Here is a 20,967-nt window from a genome sequence, read left to right as displayed (position 1 = left end):
GCACAGCCAAAACCCAGGGCGAAGCGAAGCAGCTCCAAGGAGGGTAGGGCATCCGGAGGGACGACGTCAGTCTTACCTGGCTGGGCATGGTGGGAGGAGGGGGCCAGAAGTAGGGGTTGTTAAATCGAGGCTCGGCCATCCTGCGGGAAGAGAGCGACTGTCACCGGGAAGAGAGCCCTCCCCACAGACTGGGGCGAGCACCCCTTAGCTGCATCCACTCAAGTCGGGGCCAGTGTCTGGGATCCATGTCCCCATGGGTCCCCCAGCCTCACAGCACAGCAGGCCTCCCACCTGGCCCAGGGAGTCACATCTCCAGGCTGAAAAACCTGGAATTGGGTGACACCCCCCACCTTAGTGGGCCCCACAGGGCAAACGTCACATCCAGACTGGAGTACTCTCGACCAGCTCCCACCCCTGTCACCCCAATTGCTGGCCAACCAATCTCCATCCCCCAGGAGGGCCCCAGGCTGCTGTACCAACCCCATGCGTTCCACACAGAAGGGCCCCCGAGTCCAGAGACAAACTGGGGCGGACTGGAGCAAATTTGTAAATGCCCATCCCTGATCCCTGCCCTTCTGCCCCCTGTCCCTTTGAGTACAGACATCCTTCTCAAAATCAGGGGGCAACATGGGGTCACCAGATATAGCCTTTCTGAGGGGCAGTTTGGCAGGACAATTTACAGTGACCCAAATGATTATTGCCTTTTGACTCAAGAAACTGTACTTCTGGAAAGTTAACAGGCCACGTGTGGTTGTTCAATGCCACATGCAACACCTGGCCCACCACGATGTGGACGAGAACGCTGTGGTCACGGAGGGGCCGAAGAGGCCTGAAGCTAGGGCAGTCTGGGGCTCTTTGGTAAAAGTGTGTGACAGACTGGTGGCCCTCACCTCTGGCAAGTTCCATGGCAGGCCTGTGCGGTTAGAAGGCCTTTTCAACCAGGGCAGTATGAAGGATGGGCCTTCAGGGCTATCTCAGTCTTCCAGAAGGTTTGTCTTCCTGCGACCCTAGAGTAAGTCAAGAAGTGACTTACAGGGACCATGCCTCACAGAGGGTTTCCATTAAGCCTTGCTCCCTGTCAAGTTTCTCTTCTCTCTCTCTTATGGAAATCACTTGCTTAACTGGTATCGTTGCTTAAATGAAATTGTTTATTTTGACAGGAAAGACCAAAATGAAGCACTTTCAACCTCTTTTCCTCATCCTATGAGCGTGAAAAGCCCCTATTGGAATGGTAGCTATAAGGTTTCGAGAGAAAACCCTCGATAAGGACACGATCTAATCTCAATATTTTAAGAAAGAAATTTTAGATGAATTATCTCTTGTGATCTTTACTTGAAAGCAGGCACAAGAGGTATTATTATACCATTTTATCAGTGAAGAAACTGAGGCTCAGAGAGAAGGGAAGGAGGAAACCTGTCCTAGGCCACAAGGCGAAGGTGCCACAGTCAAAATTAGAAATCAGATTTGCTCAAGCTGGTTCCTCTGGGGAATTTGCTTTGCAAACCCTAGTCTTTGGTAGAGCAAATGCCCATATGCAAATGGCTCAATATCTATAGGCAAACATCCTTACCCCTCACTCCCAGCCTGAGGGCCAGTTGGGGTTGGAGCACCCTCCTGAGGCGGCTGGGGCAGCTCCTGCCCTCCATCAGCCCTCCTGTTCCTCCACCCACAGGCACCAAGATGCCCTTCCCTCTGCCCACCCATCCCTTACAGCCCAACACAAGAAGTACTTCCTGCCTGGAGTTCTCCCTGAATGCTCCAGACCCCTGGGACTTCTCCTTTCCCAGAACAAACTCAAAACAATAATTACAGTGAGGAGGCTGCAAGTTACCAAGTGCCTCTCTTGTGCCAGGCACAATGACACTGAAAGGCAGGTAGGTACTCTTATCATTCCCATTTTACAACTCAGGACACTGAATTCAGAGAGGTGGAGTGACTTATTCAAGGTCACACAGCAAGTAAGCAGAGAGCTGAGATTCCCACTCTAATCCGCCTGACTCCAAAGTCTAGTTCATCAGTCCCTTACCTATTCAGGGGAATGACAAAGCATCCTGACCACAGGCTTGTGAATAAGCCCTACCTTAGGATGACATGGCTGCGACCCCACAGGTGAGCACTTGCTCACACAGCAGTCTCAGGACCTGTCCCAACCCTGCTGTTGTCCACAGGGAGAAATATGGAGGCGACTGAGATGTAAAGCCAGGGTAAAGAGGCTCCACGGCTAGGGGCAGGGAGCATGGACATTGGATACACCTGTCTTGTTCATCTGGGTATCCCCAGCACCGAGGCCCAAAGGTTATCAATAATGTGAGTTGCATAATGAAATGAATAAATGAAGTAATAATAATCAGAATGATTTTAAAGACAATCCCATACAATTATCTAGCACTGCTCACAGTTTACAAAGCTCTTCTGTGCCCACCAACATTCTCATTAGAACCTCAGGAGGATGGCAAGCAAGGAAGAATTTTCACTCTCATTTCACGGAGGAAGAAATGAGGGCACCAGGAGGGAGGCACCTTGCTCAGGCCACATGCATGAGAAACAGGAAGCAGCACGGTGCTGTGATGCTGGATGCTAGCTCTCTAAGCCTCAGGTTTCCTCCTCTGTAAAATGGGGTGAAACAGGCTACCTTGCCTCACTCCGGCCCCGGCCCAGGACTCTGCCCACTGCACCTCGCTGCTTCTCAGACAGTTCTAGGAGATCCGTCTTTTCCTCCTCTTCAGTTCAGTTCAGTGCCAAGTTCAGAGCCACTACACTGGTCAGGGGGCCATGGGAAGAGGGGGCCTTGCCCAGGGTACCACAGCTGGCATAGAACATCCTCTCTGCCACTTATCAGACCCCTGGTCAGGCAGGGGCCACCCCTCACCCTAGTTGGGCCCCAGATCACTTCATCTGATCCACACCACCTCTGCCTGATTTCTCTGCATCATTTTCTGGCTGGTTCTAAGTAATGATTCAGTCAGTGACCCTAGTCCTGGTGTCCACCTACTGTGTGACAGGCACAGGGAAGACAGGGCAGGGGCCAAACATTTCCTGAGCTCTTCCTGCGTGTCACACGCATTGCATCTCATGTGAGACTCCCAACATGCCTTTGAGGTGGGTATCCCCTGTGCAGCCCTGGGACCTGGACAAGAGGGTGGGCCCTGGCGAGAGGTGAGGGAGGAAGGTAGCCAGGGCCAGGCCAAGCCATTCAGATCTTGCCTAAGGGAGGGGCTTGAAGCCAGAAAGAGATATGGTCAGATGTGTGTTCAGGACAGAGGGACAAGGCAGAAGGACATTCTTGGAAGAGGTCACAGCTTGAGCAAAGGCGTGGAGATGTGAAAGCACAAGGCAGGCTTGGGATAGTGAACAGCACCCACGGGCACTAAAGAGAGCTGCAGAGCAGAGAGGTGGGGAGACACAGGGCACTGAATGCCACGCTAAGATGTTGGGTTGGAATGCTGGTGGTGAGAAGGCGGCAGGAAGCATGCTGGGCCAGGGGAGCAGTGACGCGGAGGTGACTATCTGAGGACCTGGTGAGGGCTGGGGGTGGAGACAGAGCAGCCACCTGGGGGTTGAGTGTGCATGCTAGAATGGGCAGAGGAAACACGCTGGTGGCCAGGCCTCAAGCACGACAAAAGCCAAGACTCTCTACTGTCAGCCTCAAGACACAGGGCTGATCCTCGCAGGGGAGCAAATGTCATTTTGTTTCTCTTATTCTAAAAGGTGAAAAACAGCGGATGGACGGATGAATGAAACACCCCTTCCAAAATACGGCCTGCTGATGGCAGCTGGCCCATCTATCAATCTGTCCATCCATTCATACTGGACAAATCCTCTGGGCCAAACTGGGACCAGTGCTGGGGAGCCTTAGCCAACTGGAAAGAACTCGGCCCTCCCCGAGCCCCAAGCTAAGTGGAGGAAGCAGACAAGTGGCCCACAAGCTTCTGCAAAGAACTCCGACCTATGAGACTACCTACACAGCACAGTAGCCGCCCTGAGGTCAAAGCTTATGGGCCACATTCCAGTCCTGTCCTCCATGGCCTCCCTGCCACCTGGCCCCTCGGAGAAGGTCTGTGTGCCATGACACCTGGCTCCTCACTTTCTCAGCCTCCTTTATAGTCCCTAGCCTCTCTTCCCCACCAATTCAGCTCCTCAGGATAGAGTGGGAGCTCCCTCTCTCCCACCAGCCTCAGTTCCTGGGTGGCCCAACCATTTTAGAATCTAAAGCCCAGCCAAGCCCGAAGTCCCCACCTCCAGCTAGGCCTCTCCCTGACAGTCCCTTTGGCCGACTCCTGGGCTGCTCAGACTCTGCGGGCCTGAGCTGAACTTCGTCTTTCCCTATGCCATGCACCTGGTCTGGTCATCCCCCCCTCACAGTGGGACATCCCCATCTGCCCAGATGCTCCTGCAGACACACAGTGATCTAACACACACCTGCCCAGATGCTCCTGCAGACACACAGTGATCTAACACACACCTGCCCAGATGCTCCTGCAGACACACAGTGATCTAACACACACCTGCCCAGATGCTCCTGCAGACACACAGTGATCTACCGCACACCTGCCCAGATGCTCCTGCAGACACACAGTGATCTACCGCACACCTGCCCAGATGCTCCTGCAGACACACAGTGATCTACCGCACACCTGCCCAGATGCTCCTGCAGACACACAGTGATCTACCGCACACCTGCCCAGATGCTCCTGCAGACACACAGTGATCTACCGCACACCTGCCCAGATGCTCCTGCAGACACACAGTGATCTACCGCACACCTGCCCAGATGCTCCTGCAGACACACAGTGATCTACCACACTTGCCCTCCCTCCCCACCCACCTCAGACCCATCTCAGCCATGTCTTCAGGATTCCAGTTCCAAAGTCTCTCTCAAGCCCACCCACTCTTCTCCAACAGTCCCAGCCACTGTTGCCTCACCGGGACTGTGGAACAGCCCGCTCTGTTTGCAGCCCAACATACCCGGATCCCAATCTTGACTCCAACTCACCAGCTGTGTGATCTTGGGCAAGGCACTTGCTCCTACCCCCCATGGAAGGGATTAGCAGCCCAGAGCCAGGGACCTGACCCAGCCTGGAGAGGATCAGGGAGGACTTCCCAGGGGAGGTGATGCCTGCCTTGGGTCTTAAAGGATGAGTGGGAGTTAGCTAGGCAGAGGAGGGGTGGGAGCATTCCCAGCAGAAGCAACAGCTTGAGCAAAGGCCCCCCAGGCGAGGAGCCCAACAGTGTGTGAGGGGAGCCACGAATGTTCGGTGTTGCCTGGCAGATGGGAGATGAGGCTGGAACCAGCAGCTGGGGCCAGACCTAAAGGGCTGCTCCCTGATTCCTAGGCCTGAAGGCTAGACTTGAAGCAGTAGGTGATGGGACAGAATCTGTGGTTGAGAAAGGCCCCTCTGAGTGCCTAGTGTAGAGGGGACTAGAAAGGCCAGGAGAAGAGGCAGCGGGAAGCCCCTGGGGAGCAGAGCAGAGAGGCAGGGGCTGCACCTGGGCCAGGGAGGAGGGCGGCCTAAGAGGCCTGGAGCTGGAGGCCAAGGAAGCATGCAAAGTACCCCCCACAGTGGAGCCCAGGGGGCCCACTGTATACCAATGCTGACAAACACAGCCATAGGAACATGCGGACAGACAGCACCAAACCCAGACACACATGACAGATACAGACCTGTGGCCCCAAACATGGACTGATGGGGACCCAGCAGCTGCCGTGAGGAGGAACCCACAGCCACCACGACACAGGAGGCCACTACAGGAGGGTAAGCACACACCTCCCCCAGGGCAGACCCAGAGCGGGGGAGTAGGAGCACTCAGGGAAGAACACAATGCTTTAATCCCCCAAAGAACAAACCCTCATTGACAGAGTGCAACCTGGAATCACAAGCTCCTTACCTAGAGTGTCCTTTCCCACTTGGTGAACTTCTACTCATCCTTCAAGACCCAGCTCAAGTGTTCCCTCTTCTACGGAGCTTTCCCTGAACCCCCAGCCAGTCACTTCCTCTGTGTTCCCAACAGCACCTTGTATATGGGAATAACAATAACAATAATAACAATAATAATAGTAATAAAGTGCCAGCTACCATTGATTTTAACATCTATGTGTTGAATATGTCATGATTCATGTCACTGAATCTTCCCAATGACTCTGTGAGATGCACAATTAACAGAAGAAAGTGCAGCACAGAGAGATCGACCAACTTGCCCCAAATCACACAGCTAGTAAGTGATGGAGTTAGGATGCCCAGCACTGAGCCAGCACTACAGGGCCAACTGCACTCCAGGGCAGTTATATTTTCCCGGGCGTCCTCCCCACCAGACTTCAAACTCTTCACAAGTAGGGTTGGTGCTCATTCATTTCTGCCAGCCTCTAGCCCAAGGTGGCCACTTCCAATGGACTGGGGACTGTGTCAGGATATTTTACAGCCATTATTTTATTCTCACAATAGACCTATTGTACAGATGAGGAAACTGAGGTCCAGAGAGGTTAAGCAAGTTGCCTTAGGTCACAGAGCTGAGTCTGAACTTGAAACTGGGTCTGTTTATCACCCTGTCCCAGAAGGGTGTCTCTGAGGCCAGCCCAGCAAGTTCCACAGAGGGGAACTGAGGGAGGGGGTACTGAGGAAGGGGTACATCAGGTGCCAGGCCCTGCCACCTGGAGACTTTCAGACCTAGACAAATGGACACAAAGAGGACAGGCAGCCCAGGAGGAATGTCACAAGACTCACCCACTGCAAGGCAGAGGGGTTCAGTAAAGCAACTTATGGCCACCCCCGACCTCCCACCCCAGCCCAACACACAGACATTAAAAAGTGAGATTTGCTTGGCTGGGCTGGGCATGGTTCATGCCTATAATCCCAGCACTTTGGGAGGCTGAGGCAGGAGAATCGCTTAAGCCCAGGAGTTTGAGGCTGCAGTGAGCCATGATCACACCACTGCACTCAAGCCTGGGTGACAGAGTGAGAACCTGTCTTTAAAAAGAAGAGACTTTGCCCAGACCCCATGGCCACATGGGAACTAGCTCCTCACAAAGCAAATGCGAGAGAGCAGGACCCAAAACTGTCCGGATACTATGATTACAAAGGAGGCAAAAATAAAAACCTGCGTCAGAAAAAGAAAGCTTCAGGGAGCCACACCCAGAGGGAGGCTGGGAGCAAGGCAGGAGGCAGCTGGGGCCAATCTTGGTCTTTGTCTTTGTTTCTCTGATTTCCAAATTCTCTGTAATGCTGCTCCGTTTCTTAACAAAAACAATAAATTTATTCTTAAAAAATGAACGAAAGTAGTTGGTAGCCCAGTGCGGGGAACAGATGGAGGGTCCAGAGGCATGGGGCAGTGGGAGGTCAGCGTCAGCTGCTGGTGGGCAGGCAGTTGACTGTTGCACGCCAGGCCCCGCACAGCCCCAGCCTCAAAGCGCGCATGACTTGGAGGGTGGGTGTCAGGAAGGGCTACCTGGAAGAGGTGGCATTCCATCTGCACCATGAAGCTGATTAGGATCCTACAGGGTGGGGAGAGAAGAGGGTCTGCACCACCTCCCCTGCCCTGATACAGGCCCCCTTCAGCTCTGGCCTCAGCTATTGTAAGAGCCTCCTCACAGGTTCCCCCCCTCCTCCATCCTCCACTCCATTACTGCAGTCACTGTAATTTTAATAAAATAAAAGATCCCAACCCTGCCCTTCTTAGGACCCTCCATAGCTCCCTACTTCCCTCCAGACAATGTCTGGATTGCTTAAGCCTTACGTGTGCAGCCCCTGCCGATCTCTCTGGCTGTTCCACTTTGCACTGCACAGCCAGACTGAGCATCTCCCAGTTCCCCCAGGGCTCTGCTTCCCTTCTCACCTTCCACAGGCTGCATCCTCTCCCTGGTATTCTCTGCCCTCCCCATGTCACTAGTGAATTCCAATGCATCCCTCAGGCCACAGCTTACAGGCCACCTCTTCCTGGAAGCAATCGGGGACTACTCTGCCTCCATGCCCGGGCTGCACTGCGTGCTCTCCTCACTGCTCCCTTTGTACCCTGCATTTCCATCATCAGAACCTCTCTCACCCCATGTTCTGTCTGTTTGCTCATCCATCTCTGCTGCCAGACATGCGCTCCGTTGGGGAGGGATCATGGCTGAATCATTTATCTTTTAAACCCTGCACAGTATCTGACAAAGGTTTGGATTAATTAATCAATTACTTAATAATCAGGTGGGGGGAACTGAAAGGGCTGTGGCCCGGATAGAAGGAAGCCCCCTCCCCCTCCTCCGAGTCCCCTCCACCCACTCTGGCACTGTGCTGTCCCTCTCTGTTACACTGTTCACTATTTCCTGTATCTAAGTCCTGTCTTCCTAATTGACCCAAGAAGGGGCTATGTATGTTCTCTAAAGACTAGCCGATCCAAAAAGGATGTTAACAGCTAATAAACACAGAAAATGATTCTGCTTCCATAGCAGTGAAAATTCAATGAGTTTAACCTATCAAAATAGCAGTAAGAAATAAGGAAATGCTAACACCCAATACTGGTGAGGGTATGGTGAAATTCGCACGCTCATGTATTATTGGTGGGAGTGTAAATTGTAACAATCATTTCTGAAAACAATCTGGCATGAATTTGTCAAGAGCTCTAAAAATGTCCAAACTTCCTGGCCTAGTGATCCCATTCTTGGTCATCCATCCCTAGAAAAATAGAGAAAAAGTTATATGTACAAAGCTGTTTGCATCAGTGGTTTTTTACAACAGCAAAAACCTGGAACAGCCGAAATTTTAAATAGGTTCTGTGTAAGTCATGTTACTTGGTGACACAGTCTACGGTCGTTAATAACAGCTAATGTTACTGGCCTTGTAATGACTCATTTAACACTCACATTGGCCTGTCAGGAACTGAAGGCACAGAGAGATCAGTAAATTTGCCCAAAGTCAAGCAGTTAAGTGTAGGATTTGAATACAGACAATCAGGCCCTAAAGCCCATCCTCTCCACCCTGACACTGGATCCATTAAAAGGAAGGATTGAAACCACTCTGCAGTCATTTAAAAAACACTTGTGATAGGGGGGAAATGGGAAGATTTTTTAAAAACTGCATGTATAGATAGAGCAAGGATATCTATATGAAAACTGGGTGCTGAGAGAAAAGAGGGGAAGAAACACCAAAAGGCTAACAGTGGTGATGTTTCTGGCTTGGAGCAGGGGCAGAGATGAGGTGGGTTTTTACTTATTTCATATCCCTGTTTTCTAATTTTTCTCCATGTCACAGCTAATGGGGCAATAGGCCTGGAAGAGTATTGTTATGTGACTTTTTAAGGGAATATTTTTAATAAAACCAAAAGTTAAGCAAGGTATGACAAAGCAAGATACCCCAAACTCCAGCCCACAGCCCCACATAGGATTCTGGCCTAAGGCCCTGCAAGTTTACCCAGGAGAGTGGGGCTCAGGGAGGGACAGGGGCCTGCTCAAAGTCCCACAGCAAAAGCCTCCAGCCCCACCCATGACAGCAGTGGGTGGGGGAGAGCAGACACGAAGGGACTCCTGGTCCCATCCGGGGCCCCAGCAGGGAGGACCAAGCTGAAGGAGAGCCTGCCCAGGGCACTAAGTCTACCGCTTAAAATCCTTCTTGGATTCCCATCACTTTTGGGGTACAGTTCAAACTCCACAGTCTGACGCTCAGGCTTTCACCAAGAAGGTCCCCTGGCCACACTCATCTCATCAGGTGTGCCCCTTGGCACCATCCCTCCAGCATCAGGGCCCCCAGAACAAGGTGACCTGATGAGCCACGGCTCTGCACAGGCTGAGCCCCTCCACCTGGGGGCCATACCTCCCAGCTGGAACCCTGCCTTCAAAACTCTGCTCAGCTGGCACTGCCTTGGGGAACTGTCTGGTTATCTGGTTATTTGTCCAGTCCCTCAAGTAGACTGTGGGCTCCCCAAAAGCAGGGCTCGGTCTGGTTCTTAGTTACAACCCCTACCCCAGCATAGCCCTACAGCTCACCCAGGTCTCCACTCCTGTCTCAACTTAAAGGTCACTTTTGATGTTTCCCACATAGGAATTGGGCTACCCTGGTATACACTCCCATGGTCCTCTGCCTTCTCCCTGTCCCACCTTTGTATTAATACCACGCCTCTAAATATGCCTTAGGCCTGTCTCCCCATCAGCCATCACTGCTGCAGCCCCAGAGCCCAGCGCCAGCCATGCAGTAGGGCCTCAAGTGTCTAGTATACACTGGGTACTCAACAGATGTTCACTGAGGGAATTGATGAGGAGGGGTTTTTCCATGCGAGCCGTAAAGACGTGGGAGTTTACCAGGAGAGCCATTGCGGCAGAAGGGCAGCGTGTGCAGAGGCTGGAAAACTGTTAACTCCCTGGGACAGTAAAGGTTTCTCAAACATAATCCCTGTCCCCAGAGAGGGACAACAGCTACTGCTGCAGTCGGGCTGGGAGGGAAGGGAGGGTAGTGGCAGCATCCTCAGGAGGGTGAACTCATCTCACTGTGGGAAGAACAGACTTCAGGCAGGTGGGACTTACTGAAGGGGGAAGGGGAAATTGCAAGAGGGAGATGCCAGAGAGCATGGCAGGTGGCAAGAACTGCACGTGCAAAGGCCCCGAGGCAGGAAAGCACACGGCATCACGTGGGTCAGGGGTATAGCGCAGGAATTCACAAGGGAAGAAGGGTGGGGTGGCTGGAGCCATTCGTAAAGGACTAGAGTTCCAGGCTAAGGTGCTCTGGTGAAAGAACATGGAAGGGGACGTGGGAGGTCCCTGAGCAAGGGAGGGCCATGGCCAAGGTCTTCAATGGATAAGCCGTTATGCGGCCAGAAGGATGGCCTGGAGGGAATAAGCAGATGGTCTAGGAGAGGGAAACTGAGGCTTCCCATCTTTCAGGCTCCTGAGACATGCTCGAAGTTTGCCTCCCATGGCCCCTCTGCCCTCTGCCACTCCATGCAGCTAGAACCCTGAGCCGCAGATGCTGCACCCCACCCCACCCTCAAGACTTTGGCTAGGCCTGGCCAGCCCCAGAAACACACTCCTGGGAACTTCCTTCCCTGGAAGGAAAGAGGCTCCCAGGGTCCTGGATCCAATTAGGCTGGGTTTCCGCAGCCCCATGGGGCTGGGAAGGGCTGTTTTCGTTGTGACGGCAGGGTTGATCAGAGCCGGAGGGTTTGCTGTCTGTGCCCAGGTCAGTGGGAGCTGGGAGCCTGCCCCTTCCCCTCACTGGCACTCCCCCTCCCCAACACCCTCACCCTCTCGGCCCCCCATTCCCACCTCCAGCTACCCAGAGACACCCAGGGTGGTTGACCCTCTCTAGTAGCCTCAGTGCCCTCATCTAGGGAAGGGGCCATGACACCCTCTCAGTTCTGAGAGAATGTTCTACAGGCTTGGAACACACCCCCCTCCCTACTTCTGTTTCTCCTGGGGACCCCCAGCTCCTATCCCCACAGGGAACTCCTTCTGCTGGCATGAAATGATGATGGTAATAATAATAGTTGCTTCCTCCATGCTAGGCACCTTAAGATACTTTACAAGCATTTCTCACTCTGGCTCCTAACGACCCCATGAGGTAGATGCTGTGAGTGTTTTGAAATATAACATATATTCAGAAAGATGCTTAGAACATGAACAAACAGCTTAATGACTTATAAAGCAAGTATCAGGAGACTTAAGAAGCCCTCACCCCGGGTCCTTTCTCAATTTCAGTCCCCATGTGTCCTCCAAGCTTCTCTGGTCATCACTTCACTGGGGTCAGGAATGAGGCTCAGAGAGGTAACTCACCTGCCCAAGGCCATGCATCTGGTGCAGGCAGGGTAACAGAACACTCTGGCAAGTCCATTTTCTCTCTGGGCCTCCTTTTCTGCCTCTGTAAGGTGAAGGGGTTCAACCAAATCATAGCCTGGGCTCCTGGACCCTTAAAGGGGAATGTGACAGCTCGAGGGTTAAAAGTCTGGATTCTGGAGGCAGATAGTCCCAGCCCAGGCCCTTGGGATTGTTACCAACATCTCCAAGCCTCAATTTTCTCATCTGTAAACTGGGGATGATCATGGTATCTCCATGGGTTGTACGGAGGACTAAGTGAGCTAATATGGATAAAATCTTTCGAACACTGCCTGGCACACAGTGAGGACTCCTGAACAGTCAGCTGCCGTTGCTGTTGCTAGGTTCTCCAAGGCCTAAGGGAGTTTTTCCCAACATTCCAAAGACCCACATGGAAATCTGACCAGCCAGTGATGCCATCTGGGGGGTGGGGAGTGGCAGTAGCTCTGGGCGGCCTTCAGGACCCACAGGGACCATTCTTTTGACTGGCAAAGATCCAGGTCTGAGATTCACTGAAAACAGGAAAGCCAACTGCTGGGCCCTGGCTCTGGCCCGGCCCCCAGGAGCTTCTGAGACAGGTCTCAGGGGTCCTGGACAGGGAACCCCTGGCAGGTAGTCAAGCCTGCTTCCCTGCTATATCCCAGGACCTCCAGGGCAGGCAGCCTGTGGGGCAGGCTAAATAGGCCTCCAGCTGGGGTGCAGGCCAGCAGACAGAGCGGGCCCCACGCGGGCCACAGCAGCAAAGGGAGGGCTGGGCTGGGCTGGGGAGAGAAAGGAGTGGGGAGGGTATGGGGTGGACAAATGGCTCTGGGGGAACAGGCCAGGGAAGACTGGCTACAGGCCCCACCAGACTCAGCCTCACCTGCTGCCTCATCCCCTGCACCTTCCCTAGGTCCCAGTGCCACCACCATCTCCTTGTCCCTGGATTTCTCACCTCGGGGCCTCCACCCAGGCCGTTCCCTCTGCCTCTCCCCCATCATCAGTCATCATAGTGACCAAAATCTCTAATCTTAATCATCATGTGGCCAGGCACCATGGCTCATGCGTGTTATCCCAGCACTTTGGGAGGCTGAGGTGGGTGATCACCTGAGGTCAGGAGTTTGACACCAGCTTGACCAACATGGCAAAACCCCATCTCTACTAAAAATACAAAAATTAGCCGGGTATGGTGGCACATGCCTGTAATCCCAGCTACTCTGGAGGCTGAGGCAGGAGAATTGCTTAAGCCTGGGAGGTGGAGGTTGCAGTGAGCCAAGACTGTGCACTGCAGTCCAGACTGGGTGACAGAGACTCCATCTCAAAAAAAAAAAAAATCATCATCATCATTTGTGTGATCTTTTTTACAGTGCCTGTCTACCTCCGCTAGGGCAGGAACCTATATACATCAGTTTTCCTCCCCACTATCCCCAGCATCTAGCACAAGGCCTGGATATAGTAAACGCTCAAGAAATACTAGTGAATGAAGGCAGGAGATGGAAATGAGCTGCCGGCTCCATCATTTCCAGCGGATCTAGGCCAGGTGTGGGTGCAGGCGTGAGTGCAAGGGTGTGTATGAGACATGCTGCGCAAGGCCTAGAATTTGAGGCTATCTTATCTCAAGTGTAAACGAGTGTGCGCATGCAAGACTCATCTACATGTAAAAACACACGTGTGCACAAGGAGGCCTGAGTGAGCAGAGCTGTGTTCAGATGAACACCATGCGTGTGGGAGAATGTGCAGATATCAAGCATGTGGCTGAGTGCTGTTTCCCAGGAGAGTGCACTTTGGTATGTGGTCCTACCAGTGGCAAGAGAGCATGCATGTGCTCCTGTGTGATGTGTATACCGTGTGTGCATGCACACTCCAGCAGACATGCTTCCTGAACTCCTGGCTCCTAGGGGTCCAGTTTAGGACATCTGTGGTGGTATTTCTGAAATAGCAGAGGAGTGCTCCACATTGGCAAGGATGGTGCAGGAGGTAGGGTCGGGGTGGTCATGGAAAAGCCAATAGTGTGAATATGTATGAATGTATTTGAGTGTGTTGAAGGGTTGTGCCCCCTCTCAGGCAGGTGCACCCCCACAGAGCCACAGAACCTGGAATGGCTGCCTAGACTGTCCCCTTAAGAATCCTAAAGCTGGCCGGGCGTGGTGGCTCACACCTGTAATCCCAGCACTTTGGGAGGCCGAGGCGGGCGGATCACGAGGTCAGGAGATCGAGACCATCCTGGCTAACACGGTGAAACCCCGTCTCTACTAAAAATACAAAAAAAAATTAGCTGGGTGTGGTGGCGGGCGAGCTACTCGGGAGGTTGAGGCAGGAGAAAGGCGTGAACCCGGGAGGCGGAGCTTACAGTGAGCAGAGATCACACTATTGCACTCCAGCCTAGGCAACAGAGCGAGATTTCATCTCAAAAAAAAAAAAAAAAAAAAAAAAAAAGAATCCTAAAGCCTTCGCCCAAAGTTCAGAAAGGGACCCAGATGGTGGAGACCCCACCAACGGTATCCTTGTGGCCACATGGATGAGGCAGGGAACAAAGCAGGACCTCTTAGGCCCCAAAGTCAAATTCCTCGGCCTTCCCTACACACCTTATCCACTAAAGACACTATTCAGCCACCTCCCCCAAATTCCAGCCACCTCCAAAGCCTAGTTCCAGCCCCGGTTCTAGAAAGCCATCCCCATCACCATGGCCCCAACCCACTCTCAATGCAGCTGGCTTCCTCAATCTCCCCCCAAGTGCCAGGTGCACCCTGTGCATCCAAAAATGTTGCCCCCATTGTACAGGGGTTGCTTCTCCACTAGAGAAGGAGCAGCTGTCCCATCGAGTGCTTTCCCCTGCCTTTGAACCCCAAAGCAGATACTGTGGCAGCCTGTTGGCCTCTGGGGAGCAGACAGAGATGCACATGGCCTTGGATAAGGCCTGCTCCTCTCCCTTCCTACTTCAATTTCCCCAACGGGTAGAACGAAGTTTGGCTAGATAATCTGGTACATCCACCTCGCTCCTAATAGTGCATGATTTTAGACCTCACATGATTCTCCAAGAATTGCACGTATAAATGTCATCAGATACACACTTTATTGGAGAGATAACAGCGTCTCCTTTTCCTGAGTACACCAAGCCTGACCAATTACCCCGGATGAGTGCCGAGCACCAGGCTAGAGAGAGAGGAACTCAGAAATCCTGAGGGTTCATGTGGTCTTTGTGCATCAATTCATTCATTCTTACATTCAACAATGCACTGAGGCCGTCTGCCTTTCTTCCTACAACCCAGTGGGAAGAAAGAGGCTACTGAAACCAGGAATCCACAAGGTCAAAGGCACTGGGAAACCATGACACTAACATCACTTCCCAGGTGTTACACACAAGGGAGGTGCAGCACTTTACACATTGTAAAGAAGAAAATCTTACTAGCGATGAGAACTTTCTGACAACAGGAAGCTAGGTGGCTGGTTAGGAGGGAGCTCACTGGAGGGGGGTTTAGGCACAGACCAGAGGCCCTTTTGACGAGGGGGTGGGAAAGGGATTCCTGCTCTGTGCAAGGGTCAAGTGAGGTTGGGCTTCCCCTCAACAGTTGAGGGATTCCAATGAGTCCCAGAGTGCTAGGTTCAAATCCTAGCAACTGCTCCATCATACCTAAGTATCTCTGTGCCTCAGCTTCCCCACCTGTAACTATGTTAGTATTTATAAAGGCTTTTAGAACATGGCGTGGCACAAATTGAGCACTCTGTGATGCTAAATAAGGCAGTGAAAGTCCACTTTGTAAGATTCTAAACCTAAGACTGGATCATGCTATCACGCTAAGATTCCAAGTGTCAAAGGTTCTCAGCTGGAAAGCTTCTCAGATGCTAAAGCTCTGAGATTGGAAGAGACTTGGATTCTTAGATTCCATGATTTAATCATCTCATTATTTCCTAACAACAGCCCTGAGTCTCCCGGAGGGAGAAGGAGAAGACAGCCCTCGGTGTAACTTTATCTCCCAGGCAATGCGCTGCCACACCTGGACTTCCTAGCATTTCCTCACCTCTACAAAAGCCCCAGCCACGCCACACCAGAACCACCTGCTCACTCACACGCATGGCGCTTCAGCATGTTCTAGTGGTGTAGACAGGCAAGAAGTGTGAATAAATATATGAGAGGGTTTCAGATACTGGTGAGAGCCACAAGAGAAAAGAAAAAGCGGCTGATGTGAGAGAGTGAGAGTAGGAAGCTATTTTAGAGCAAGTGATCCAAGCAGACCCTCTGAGGAGGTAACATTCAAGTAGAAACCTGTGAAACAAGAAGGTGCCAGTCATGTAAACACTCAGGGAAAAGCTGTCCTGGTGGGGAAATGTGCAAAGGCCCTGCCACCAGGCTTTGTGAATTCAAGGTGCGGAACAAAACTAGTGTGTGGCTGGAGGTGGCGATGGAATGCGGGGAGCCAAGGTTGAGAGGTGGGCAGAGCCTGGACTATTAAGGGCCTTGTAGGTCCAGAAAGTACTTCAGATATTTTGTCTTCTAAATGTCTAGGAAACATTAGAAGAGTTTCAGCAGGGGAATGACAAAGCAGACCAGGGCTTGCAGGGTGCCCAGGTCATGTGCCTCATTCTGAAACCACCATCGCCATTCTCAAAATCATCGCAGGGCCTAGGACAGTAATCAGCAATCCTTATAACTCAGTGGGTACATACTGAGCTCCCACCACATGTCTGGCCAAGACGGGGAGACATGTCATACACTGTCTTGATATCACTCCCAACAACCCATGAGAGATTCACAGAAAGTACCCCATTTTAGGGTTGAGGAAACTGAGGCTCAGAAAGGGAAAGAATGTGCTCAAAGTCACAGAAGCCATGTGACACAGTGGGACCTAATCTCAGGACCCAGGTCTACCACTATGAAGGTTTATGGGACTCCTTTGGTGTTTTCAAGACTTCCATTCTCTGAGAGCCCTCCCCTGGGGACTCCTGGAGGTGCCCAGCGAACACTGCCCTGGCTAGTGCTTCATGCACCTGCAGTCTCACCCCTTCTTCCTTGTTGGCTTTAGAGCCCTGGAGGACTACACTTGTATCTCACATGTCTGTGCAGTGTGGGCTGGGTGAGCTAAGGACTGCATAGAAGACCAGATGGGTAGATTACTGAGATGACTAACCAATAAACTAATTAATGGATAATGAAAAAATAAAGGAATGATCTGGCAACAAATGAATGAATAAAATAGCCCGTGGCAGAAGAAGGAACGAATGGCTCCTCATTTTACAGAGGGACAAGGCAGAAAAGTGTCTGCCCAGGGAAGGGCTAGGGCCAGCCTGGCTTCAGACCCAGTCCCCACCTCACCCACACATCTGCTTCCTCCTTTCCATGTGGGACCAGCTTGCCTCCGTCCCCAAGCCTGCAGATAGCCTATTCCTTAGTCCCTGGGACAAGTTCATGTCTCCATGGAGCACTGGCTGTTATTCCATGACACCATCACCAGCACCACCACCCACTAGCAATTCCTGCCATCCTGGAGCCCATGCAGCCTGGGAATGGGAAGAGAGGCTCATTGTCCCTCTGAGTGTCACAGAGGAAGGGAGGCAGGAGATCAAGGTCCGGTTCTGAGACCCAAATCACTGACTTCTAGCCAGCGGCTTCCCCTCTCTGGGCCCAGGTGACCTCCTGACATCTAAGCCTTTTCAGCTCTGACATTCTTTGGGTGGGGTGGGCCTCTGGATTTTTACACAGTCACTGGATTCAGCAGAAGAATTAGCCCAAAACCTAGAAGAGTCCTTCCCACAAGCACCAAAGTCCACCTGGGGAAAGACCAGACGAGGAGCCTGCAGGCCTGAGTTGAAGCCTCCTCTGCCACTGTTCAACCTCTCTGAGTCTTGTTTTCCTTATAATGAGGTTCATAATCCCCACTAGGACAATTTAACCCCAACTGAGTTTCTGCGAGAACCTGATGTGATAACCACCACACCATACTGTGCAAACTGTAAAGTTCAATTCTCTCAGGGAGGATTATTATGGCAGGGGGTAGGAGGGGGTGAAAGGATCATGCTGTCCCATTCTAGTCCAGTTCTGTTCAAAACAGATCTTCCAGGGGTCCAGGCCCCCCATGGAGAACAGTGGAGGGAGCCTAGCAGTGGAAGCCTTAACACCCAGGTCCCGGGTTCAGTCTCCTTCTACCTGGTAGCGTGACTTCGGGCAAGTCACTTCCTCTCTCTGGACCTCAGTTCCTCCATCTAAAAATCACCTGACTTGGTACCCTCTGGCCAAGGCATGCCAAGTTCCACAGCCCTGAACCCCTAACCCCAGCTTTCAACCCCCAACTCTGTCTTCTGGGAGCTCACTCTGTCTAGTGGATCCAGCACACAAACCAGGAGTGACACTAGAAGGGTCTCCCCTCCAAGAAATGCTGGAGTAGGGGACAGATGAGAGGCCAGGCCCAACACTGCCCCCAGTGCCTTGGACAGCGCCAGTCATTCACCCCAGACCTTGTGGGCCTGGCCTTCAGATCCCCCTCGGCAGCCTGCGGAGCCAGCAGGCCCTGACCTGTCCAGCAAGATACTTCAGGAACTTAACCGAAGTCCAAAGTGCTTCTACCTCCAGGGCGTAGGGCAGGAGTGGCAGAAAGGAATAAGAGCATACCACAGGAGTGAGGCTCACACCGCGGGGGACTAGCAAACCAGATTACCTTTCCTGCCCCTCCCCTCAGACAGGACCCACTGGGCTGCAGGCCTGCACCCAACCAAAAGTTCATCATAGGGTGGGGTCGGGGAGGCATTACCACCAGCTGCCACCTCTGGGGGCAGGAGGACCACCAGGTTGGGGAGGGGGCTCTCCAACTGCAAAGGGCCAAGCTCACTTGCCTCAGGGTCCAAGGGTCACCCCAGGGCCTAGGCAGGATTCCAGCCTACATGGGGGGTCCTGGCCACCCATGAAGGAGACAGGCCCACTGCCACACACACAGCTCCCAAAGGTTCCACACTGCTCGAGGACAGGGTGGTGGGACAGCAGGATTATTTCCTCATGCTAGGGGTCTTTGCTGGAAATCCTGGGCCCACTCTGAGCCCCTCTTGCCGGTCCTCTCCCCCAGATCTGAGGATCTAGCTCCTTACAATGCCATGTTTATAGAGCCCCTTCCAAAAAATGTTTCCCAGTTCCCCCAAAACTCCCATCCCCAACCCTCCACATCTGCCCCCCCTTCGGCCCCCCATCCCGCGCAGCTCTGAGGAAACCGGCAGTTAACTTTTCCCAAAAATCCTGCAAAGGCAGCTGGCTGGGGGAGAAATGGGCCTCGAGATCCTTTCGCGGCATTTCACCGCCTTCCAAAAAAAAAGAAAGAAAGAAAGAGAAGCAAAGCAAAGCAAACTTTCGGAGTTAACTTTAAATTCCCAGCCCTCCCCCCGCCCAAATCGCCCGGCAGCTTCCCTTTTTTTTTTTCTTTAAAGTGCAATTGCATTGTGTCTCACCTCCCCGAAAGGCTCGCGGCTCTCTCCAAAGAAAAGGAAAAAAGCCAACCCTTCGGGTGCCCCCTCTGCTTCCAGCCGCCTCTCCCACATTCTCAGACAGTTTTATTAAAATTTTCAGACAAAAGAAAAACAAAAATGGCAGCCTGGCTTATTTTTAAAACAGGACAGGGACGCCATATTCTGCAGATCTGCAAAAAAAGGGAGAAATCCGGCACTGGCCGCTCCACCGGGCCGGCTGCAAAGTGCGCGAACCGCGCCGTTTGCAATCCGTTTATTTGCATTAAGCCCCATGAATCATTGTTTACCGGAGAATTGCAGCAGGGTTTGAATAGCCCGGCTTAAGAAAACATACACACACGCGCGCGCACACACACACACACGCACACACACTCGGAGACCAGCCCCAGACACGCCGCGGGAGACACTTCCTACCCCGCGCGCCCCGCCGCCGCCGCCGCCGCTCCGGGCCGGGCCCGAGGCGCAGGCGGCCCCGGGCTCTCGGAGCGCCCCGGCCCGCGCTGACAGCGCCCGCGCCCCGGCCCGGCCCCCGCCCGCAACTCGGCGCAACTTTCCCGCGGGCAGGCGCCCGCCGCCGCTGGGCCCGCTCCCCGCGCGCCCCGGGCCCGCACGGACCTGGCTGTACTGGCGGCGCCTCCGGGACGCGGCCGCAGCCCCGCGCCCGGCGGCCCGAGCAGGGCCGGGCTGGGGCTCCGGCTCAGGCTCCGGGCTCGGGCTCCGGCTCCGGCTCCGGCTCCGGCTCGCTGCGGAGCCGCGCGCAAACCTTCCGGGTCGCCTGCTGTTCACTTCTGGGTTCTGCAAGCGCCGAGGCGGCGGCGGCGGCGGCGGCGGCGGCGGGAGGCTGGGTCTGCAGCGCCGCGCGGGCCCCCGTGCGCTCGGCGAGCCCCCGCGCCAGGCGCCCGGCTCCGGGGGGGCCGCGTCGGGCCCCCGCCTCTCCGGCTGCGCAGCCCGTCCGGCCCCGGGGCCTCCCGCGAGTGGGCAGCGCCGGGCGCTGGCGACTGCGCGCGAGGGGAGGGGGCCGGGCGGGGGGCGGGGGCGGGCCGCGCGCTGGGGTCCCCGCTCGGGCCCCGGGGCCTCGTCTCGCGCTCGCCGCCGCCGCCGCCGCCGCCGCCGCCGCCGCCGCCGCTGCCGCTGCCGCCGCCTGGCAAAGTTGCGCTGCGCCCCCCCGCTCGCTCCGCGCCGGAGGCAGAGCCACAAAGGAACTCCTCGCCCCCACTCCGCCCCCCTGAGCCGCGCGGGGAGGGCACCGGCGCCCGGCCCTAGGACAGCCCCTTCCCCAGCGCGGGGGCTCCCGGGGCCCCGGCGGCCGCGGCCATTGTCCCGCCCAGGCCCGGCGGCTGCCTCGCCACCCCACTCCCGGGTGATGGCGGGCTGGGTACATGGGCCTGGCGGGCCACGGCCCTGACCAGGCCGAGCCCGTGCGGTGCCAGGCTGCCCCTGGGGGTCTCCCTCGAAGACGGCCGCCTGGAGGGGACCCCCGGAATGGACCCTCACCCCTGATAACAAACGACCGTGCTCAAAATCCAGGCCGATTTTTTTTAAGACGAGGACATAGGGGTGGGGAGTAGAAGTTTGCACAGGCCCAGCCACCCCTCCCTCGCCCTAGGCCGAATCCCCAATGGATGGGGCGGCCTGAAGCTGGCAGCGGCTCTTCTCGTAGAGTCTATCAGAGGTGGCACCGGCTGTCCCCCGGCTCCAGACCTCAGAGCCATCTGTATGACTCCTCCTCCCGCCTCACCCTCCCCAGCCAATCAGTCACCAAGTCCTCC

The 20,967-nt window shown here is 54.2% G+C and overlaps 1 protein-coding gene across 3 annotated transcripts in view; it reads right to left on the bottom strand.

Annotated features, from left to right (window-relative positions):
• Positions 1 to 20,023, bottom strand: part of ZNF362 (zinc finger protein 362) — a 41,972-nt gene extending 21,949 nt beyond the window's left edge. Inside the window, exons 1-4 of one of the 3 annotated variants that reach the window (XM_050746562.1) lie at positions 19,814 to 19,990; positions 5,887 to 6,012; positions 891 to 1,007; positions 77 to 140 (exon numbers count right to left, since the gene is read on the bottom strand). In XM_050746562.1, coding sequence (XP_050602519.1) covers positions 77 to 139 — 63 coding nt within the window. In that variant the 5' untranslated portion in view covers position 140; positions 891 to 1,007; positions 5,887 to 6,012; positions 19,814 to 19,990. Of the gene's footprint in view, positions 1 to 76; positions 141 to 890; positions 1,008 to 5,886; positions 6,013 to 19,813 lie in introns of all 3 variants that reach the window. The other 2 variants (XM_050746473.1, XM_050746543.1) reach the window with 2 other exon arrangements.
• Between the last annotated feature and the right edge of the window lie 944 nt (positions 20,024 to 20,967).

The sequence above is a fragment of the Macaca thibetana genome, chromosome 1 (assembly GCF_024542745.1).
Source record: "Macaca thibetana thibetana isolate TM-01 chromosome 1, ASM2454274v1, whole genome shotgun sequence".
In the NCBI taxonomy this organism is placed as follows: Eukaryota; Metazoa; Chordata; class Mammalia; order Primates; family Cercopithecidae; genus Macaca; species Macaca thibetana.
This window is presented reverse-complemented; position numbering and strand designations above follow the sequence as displayed.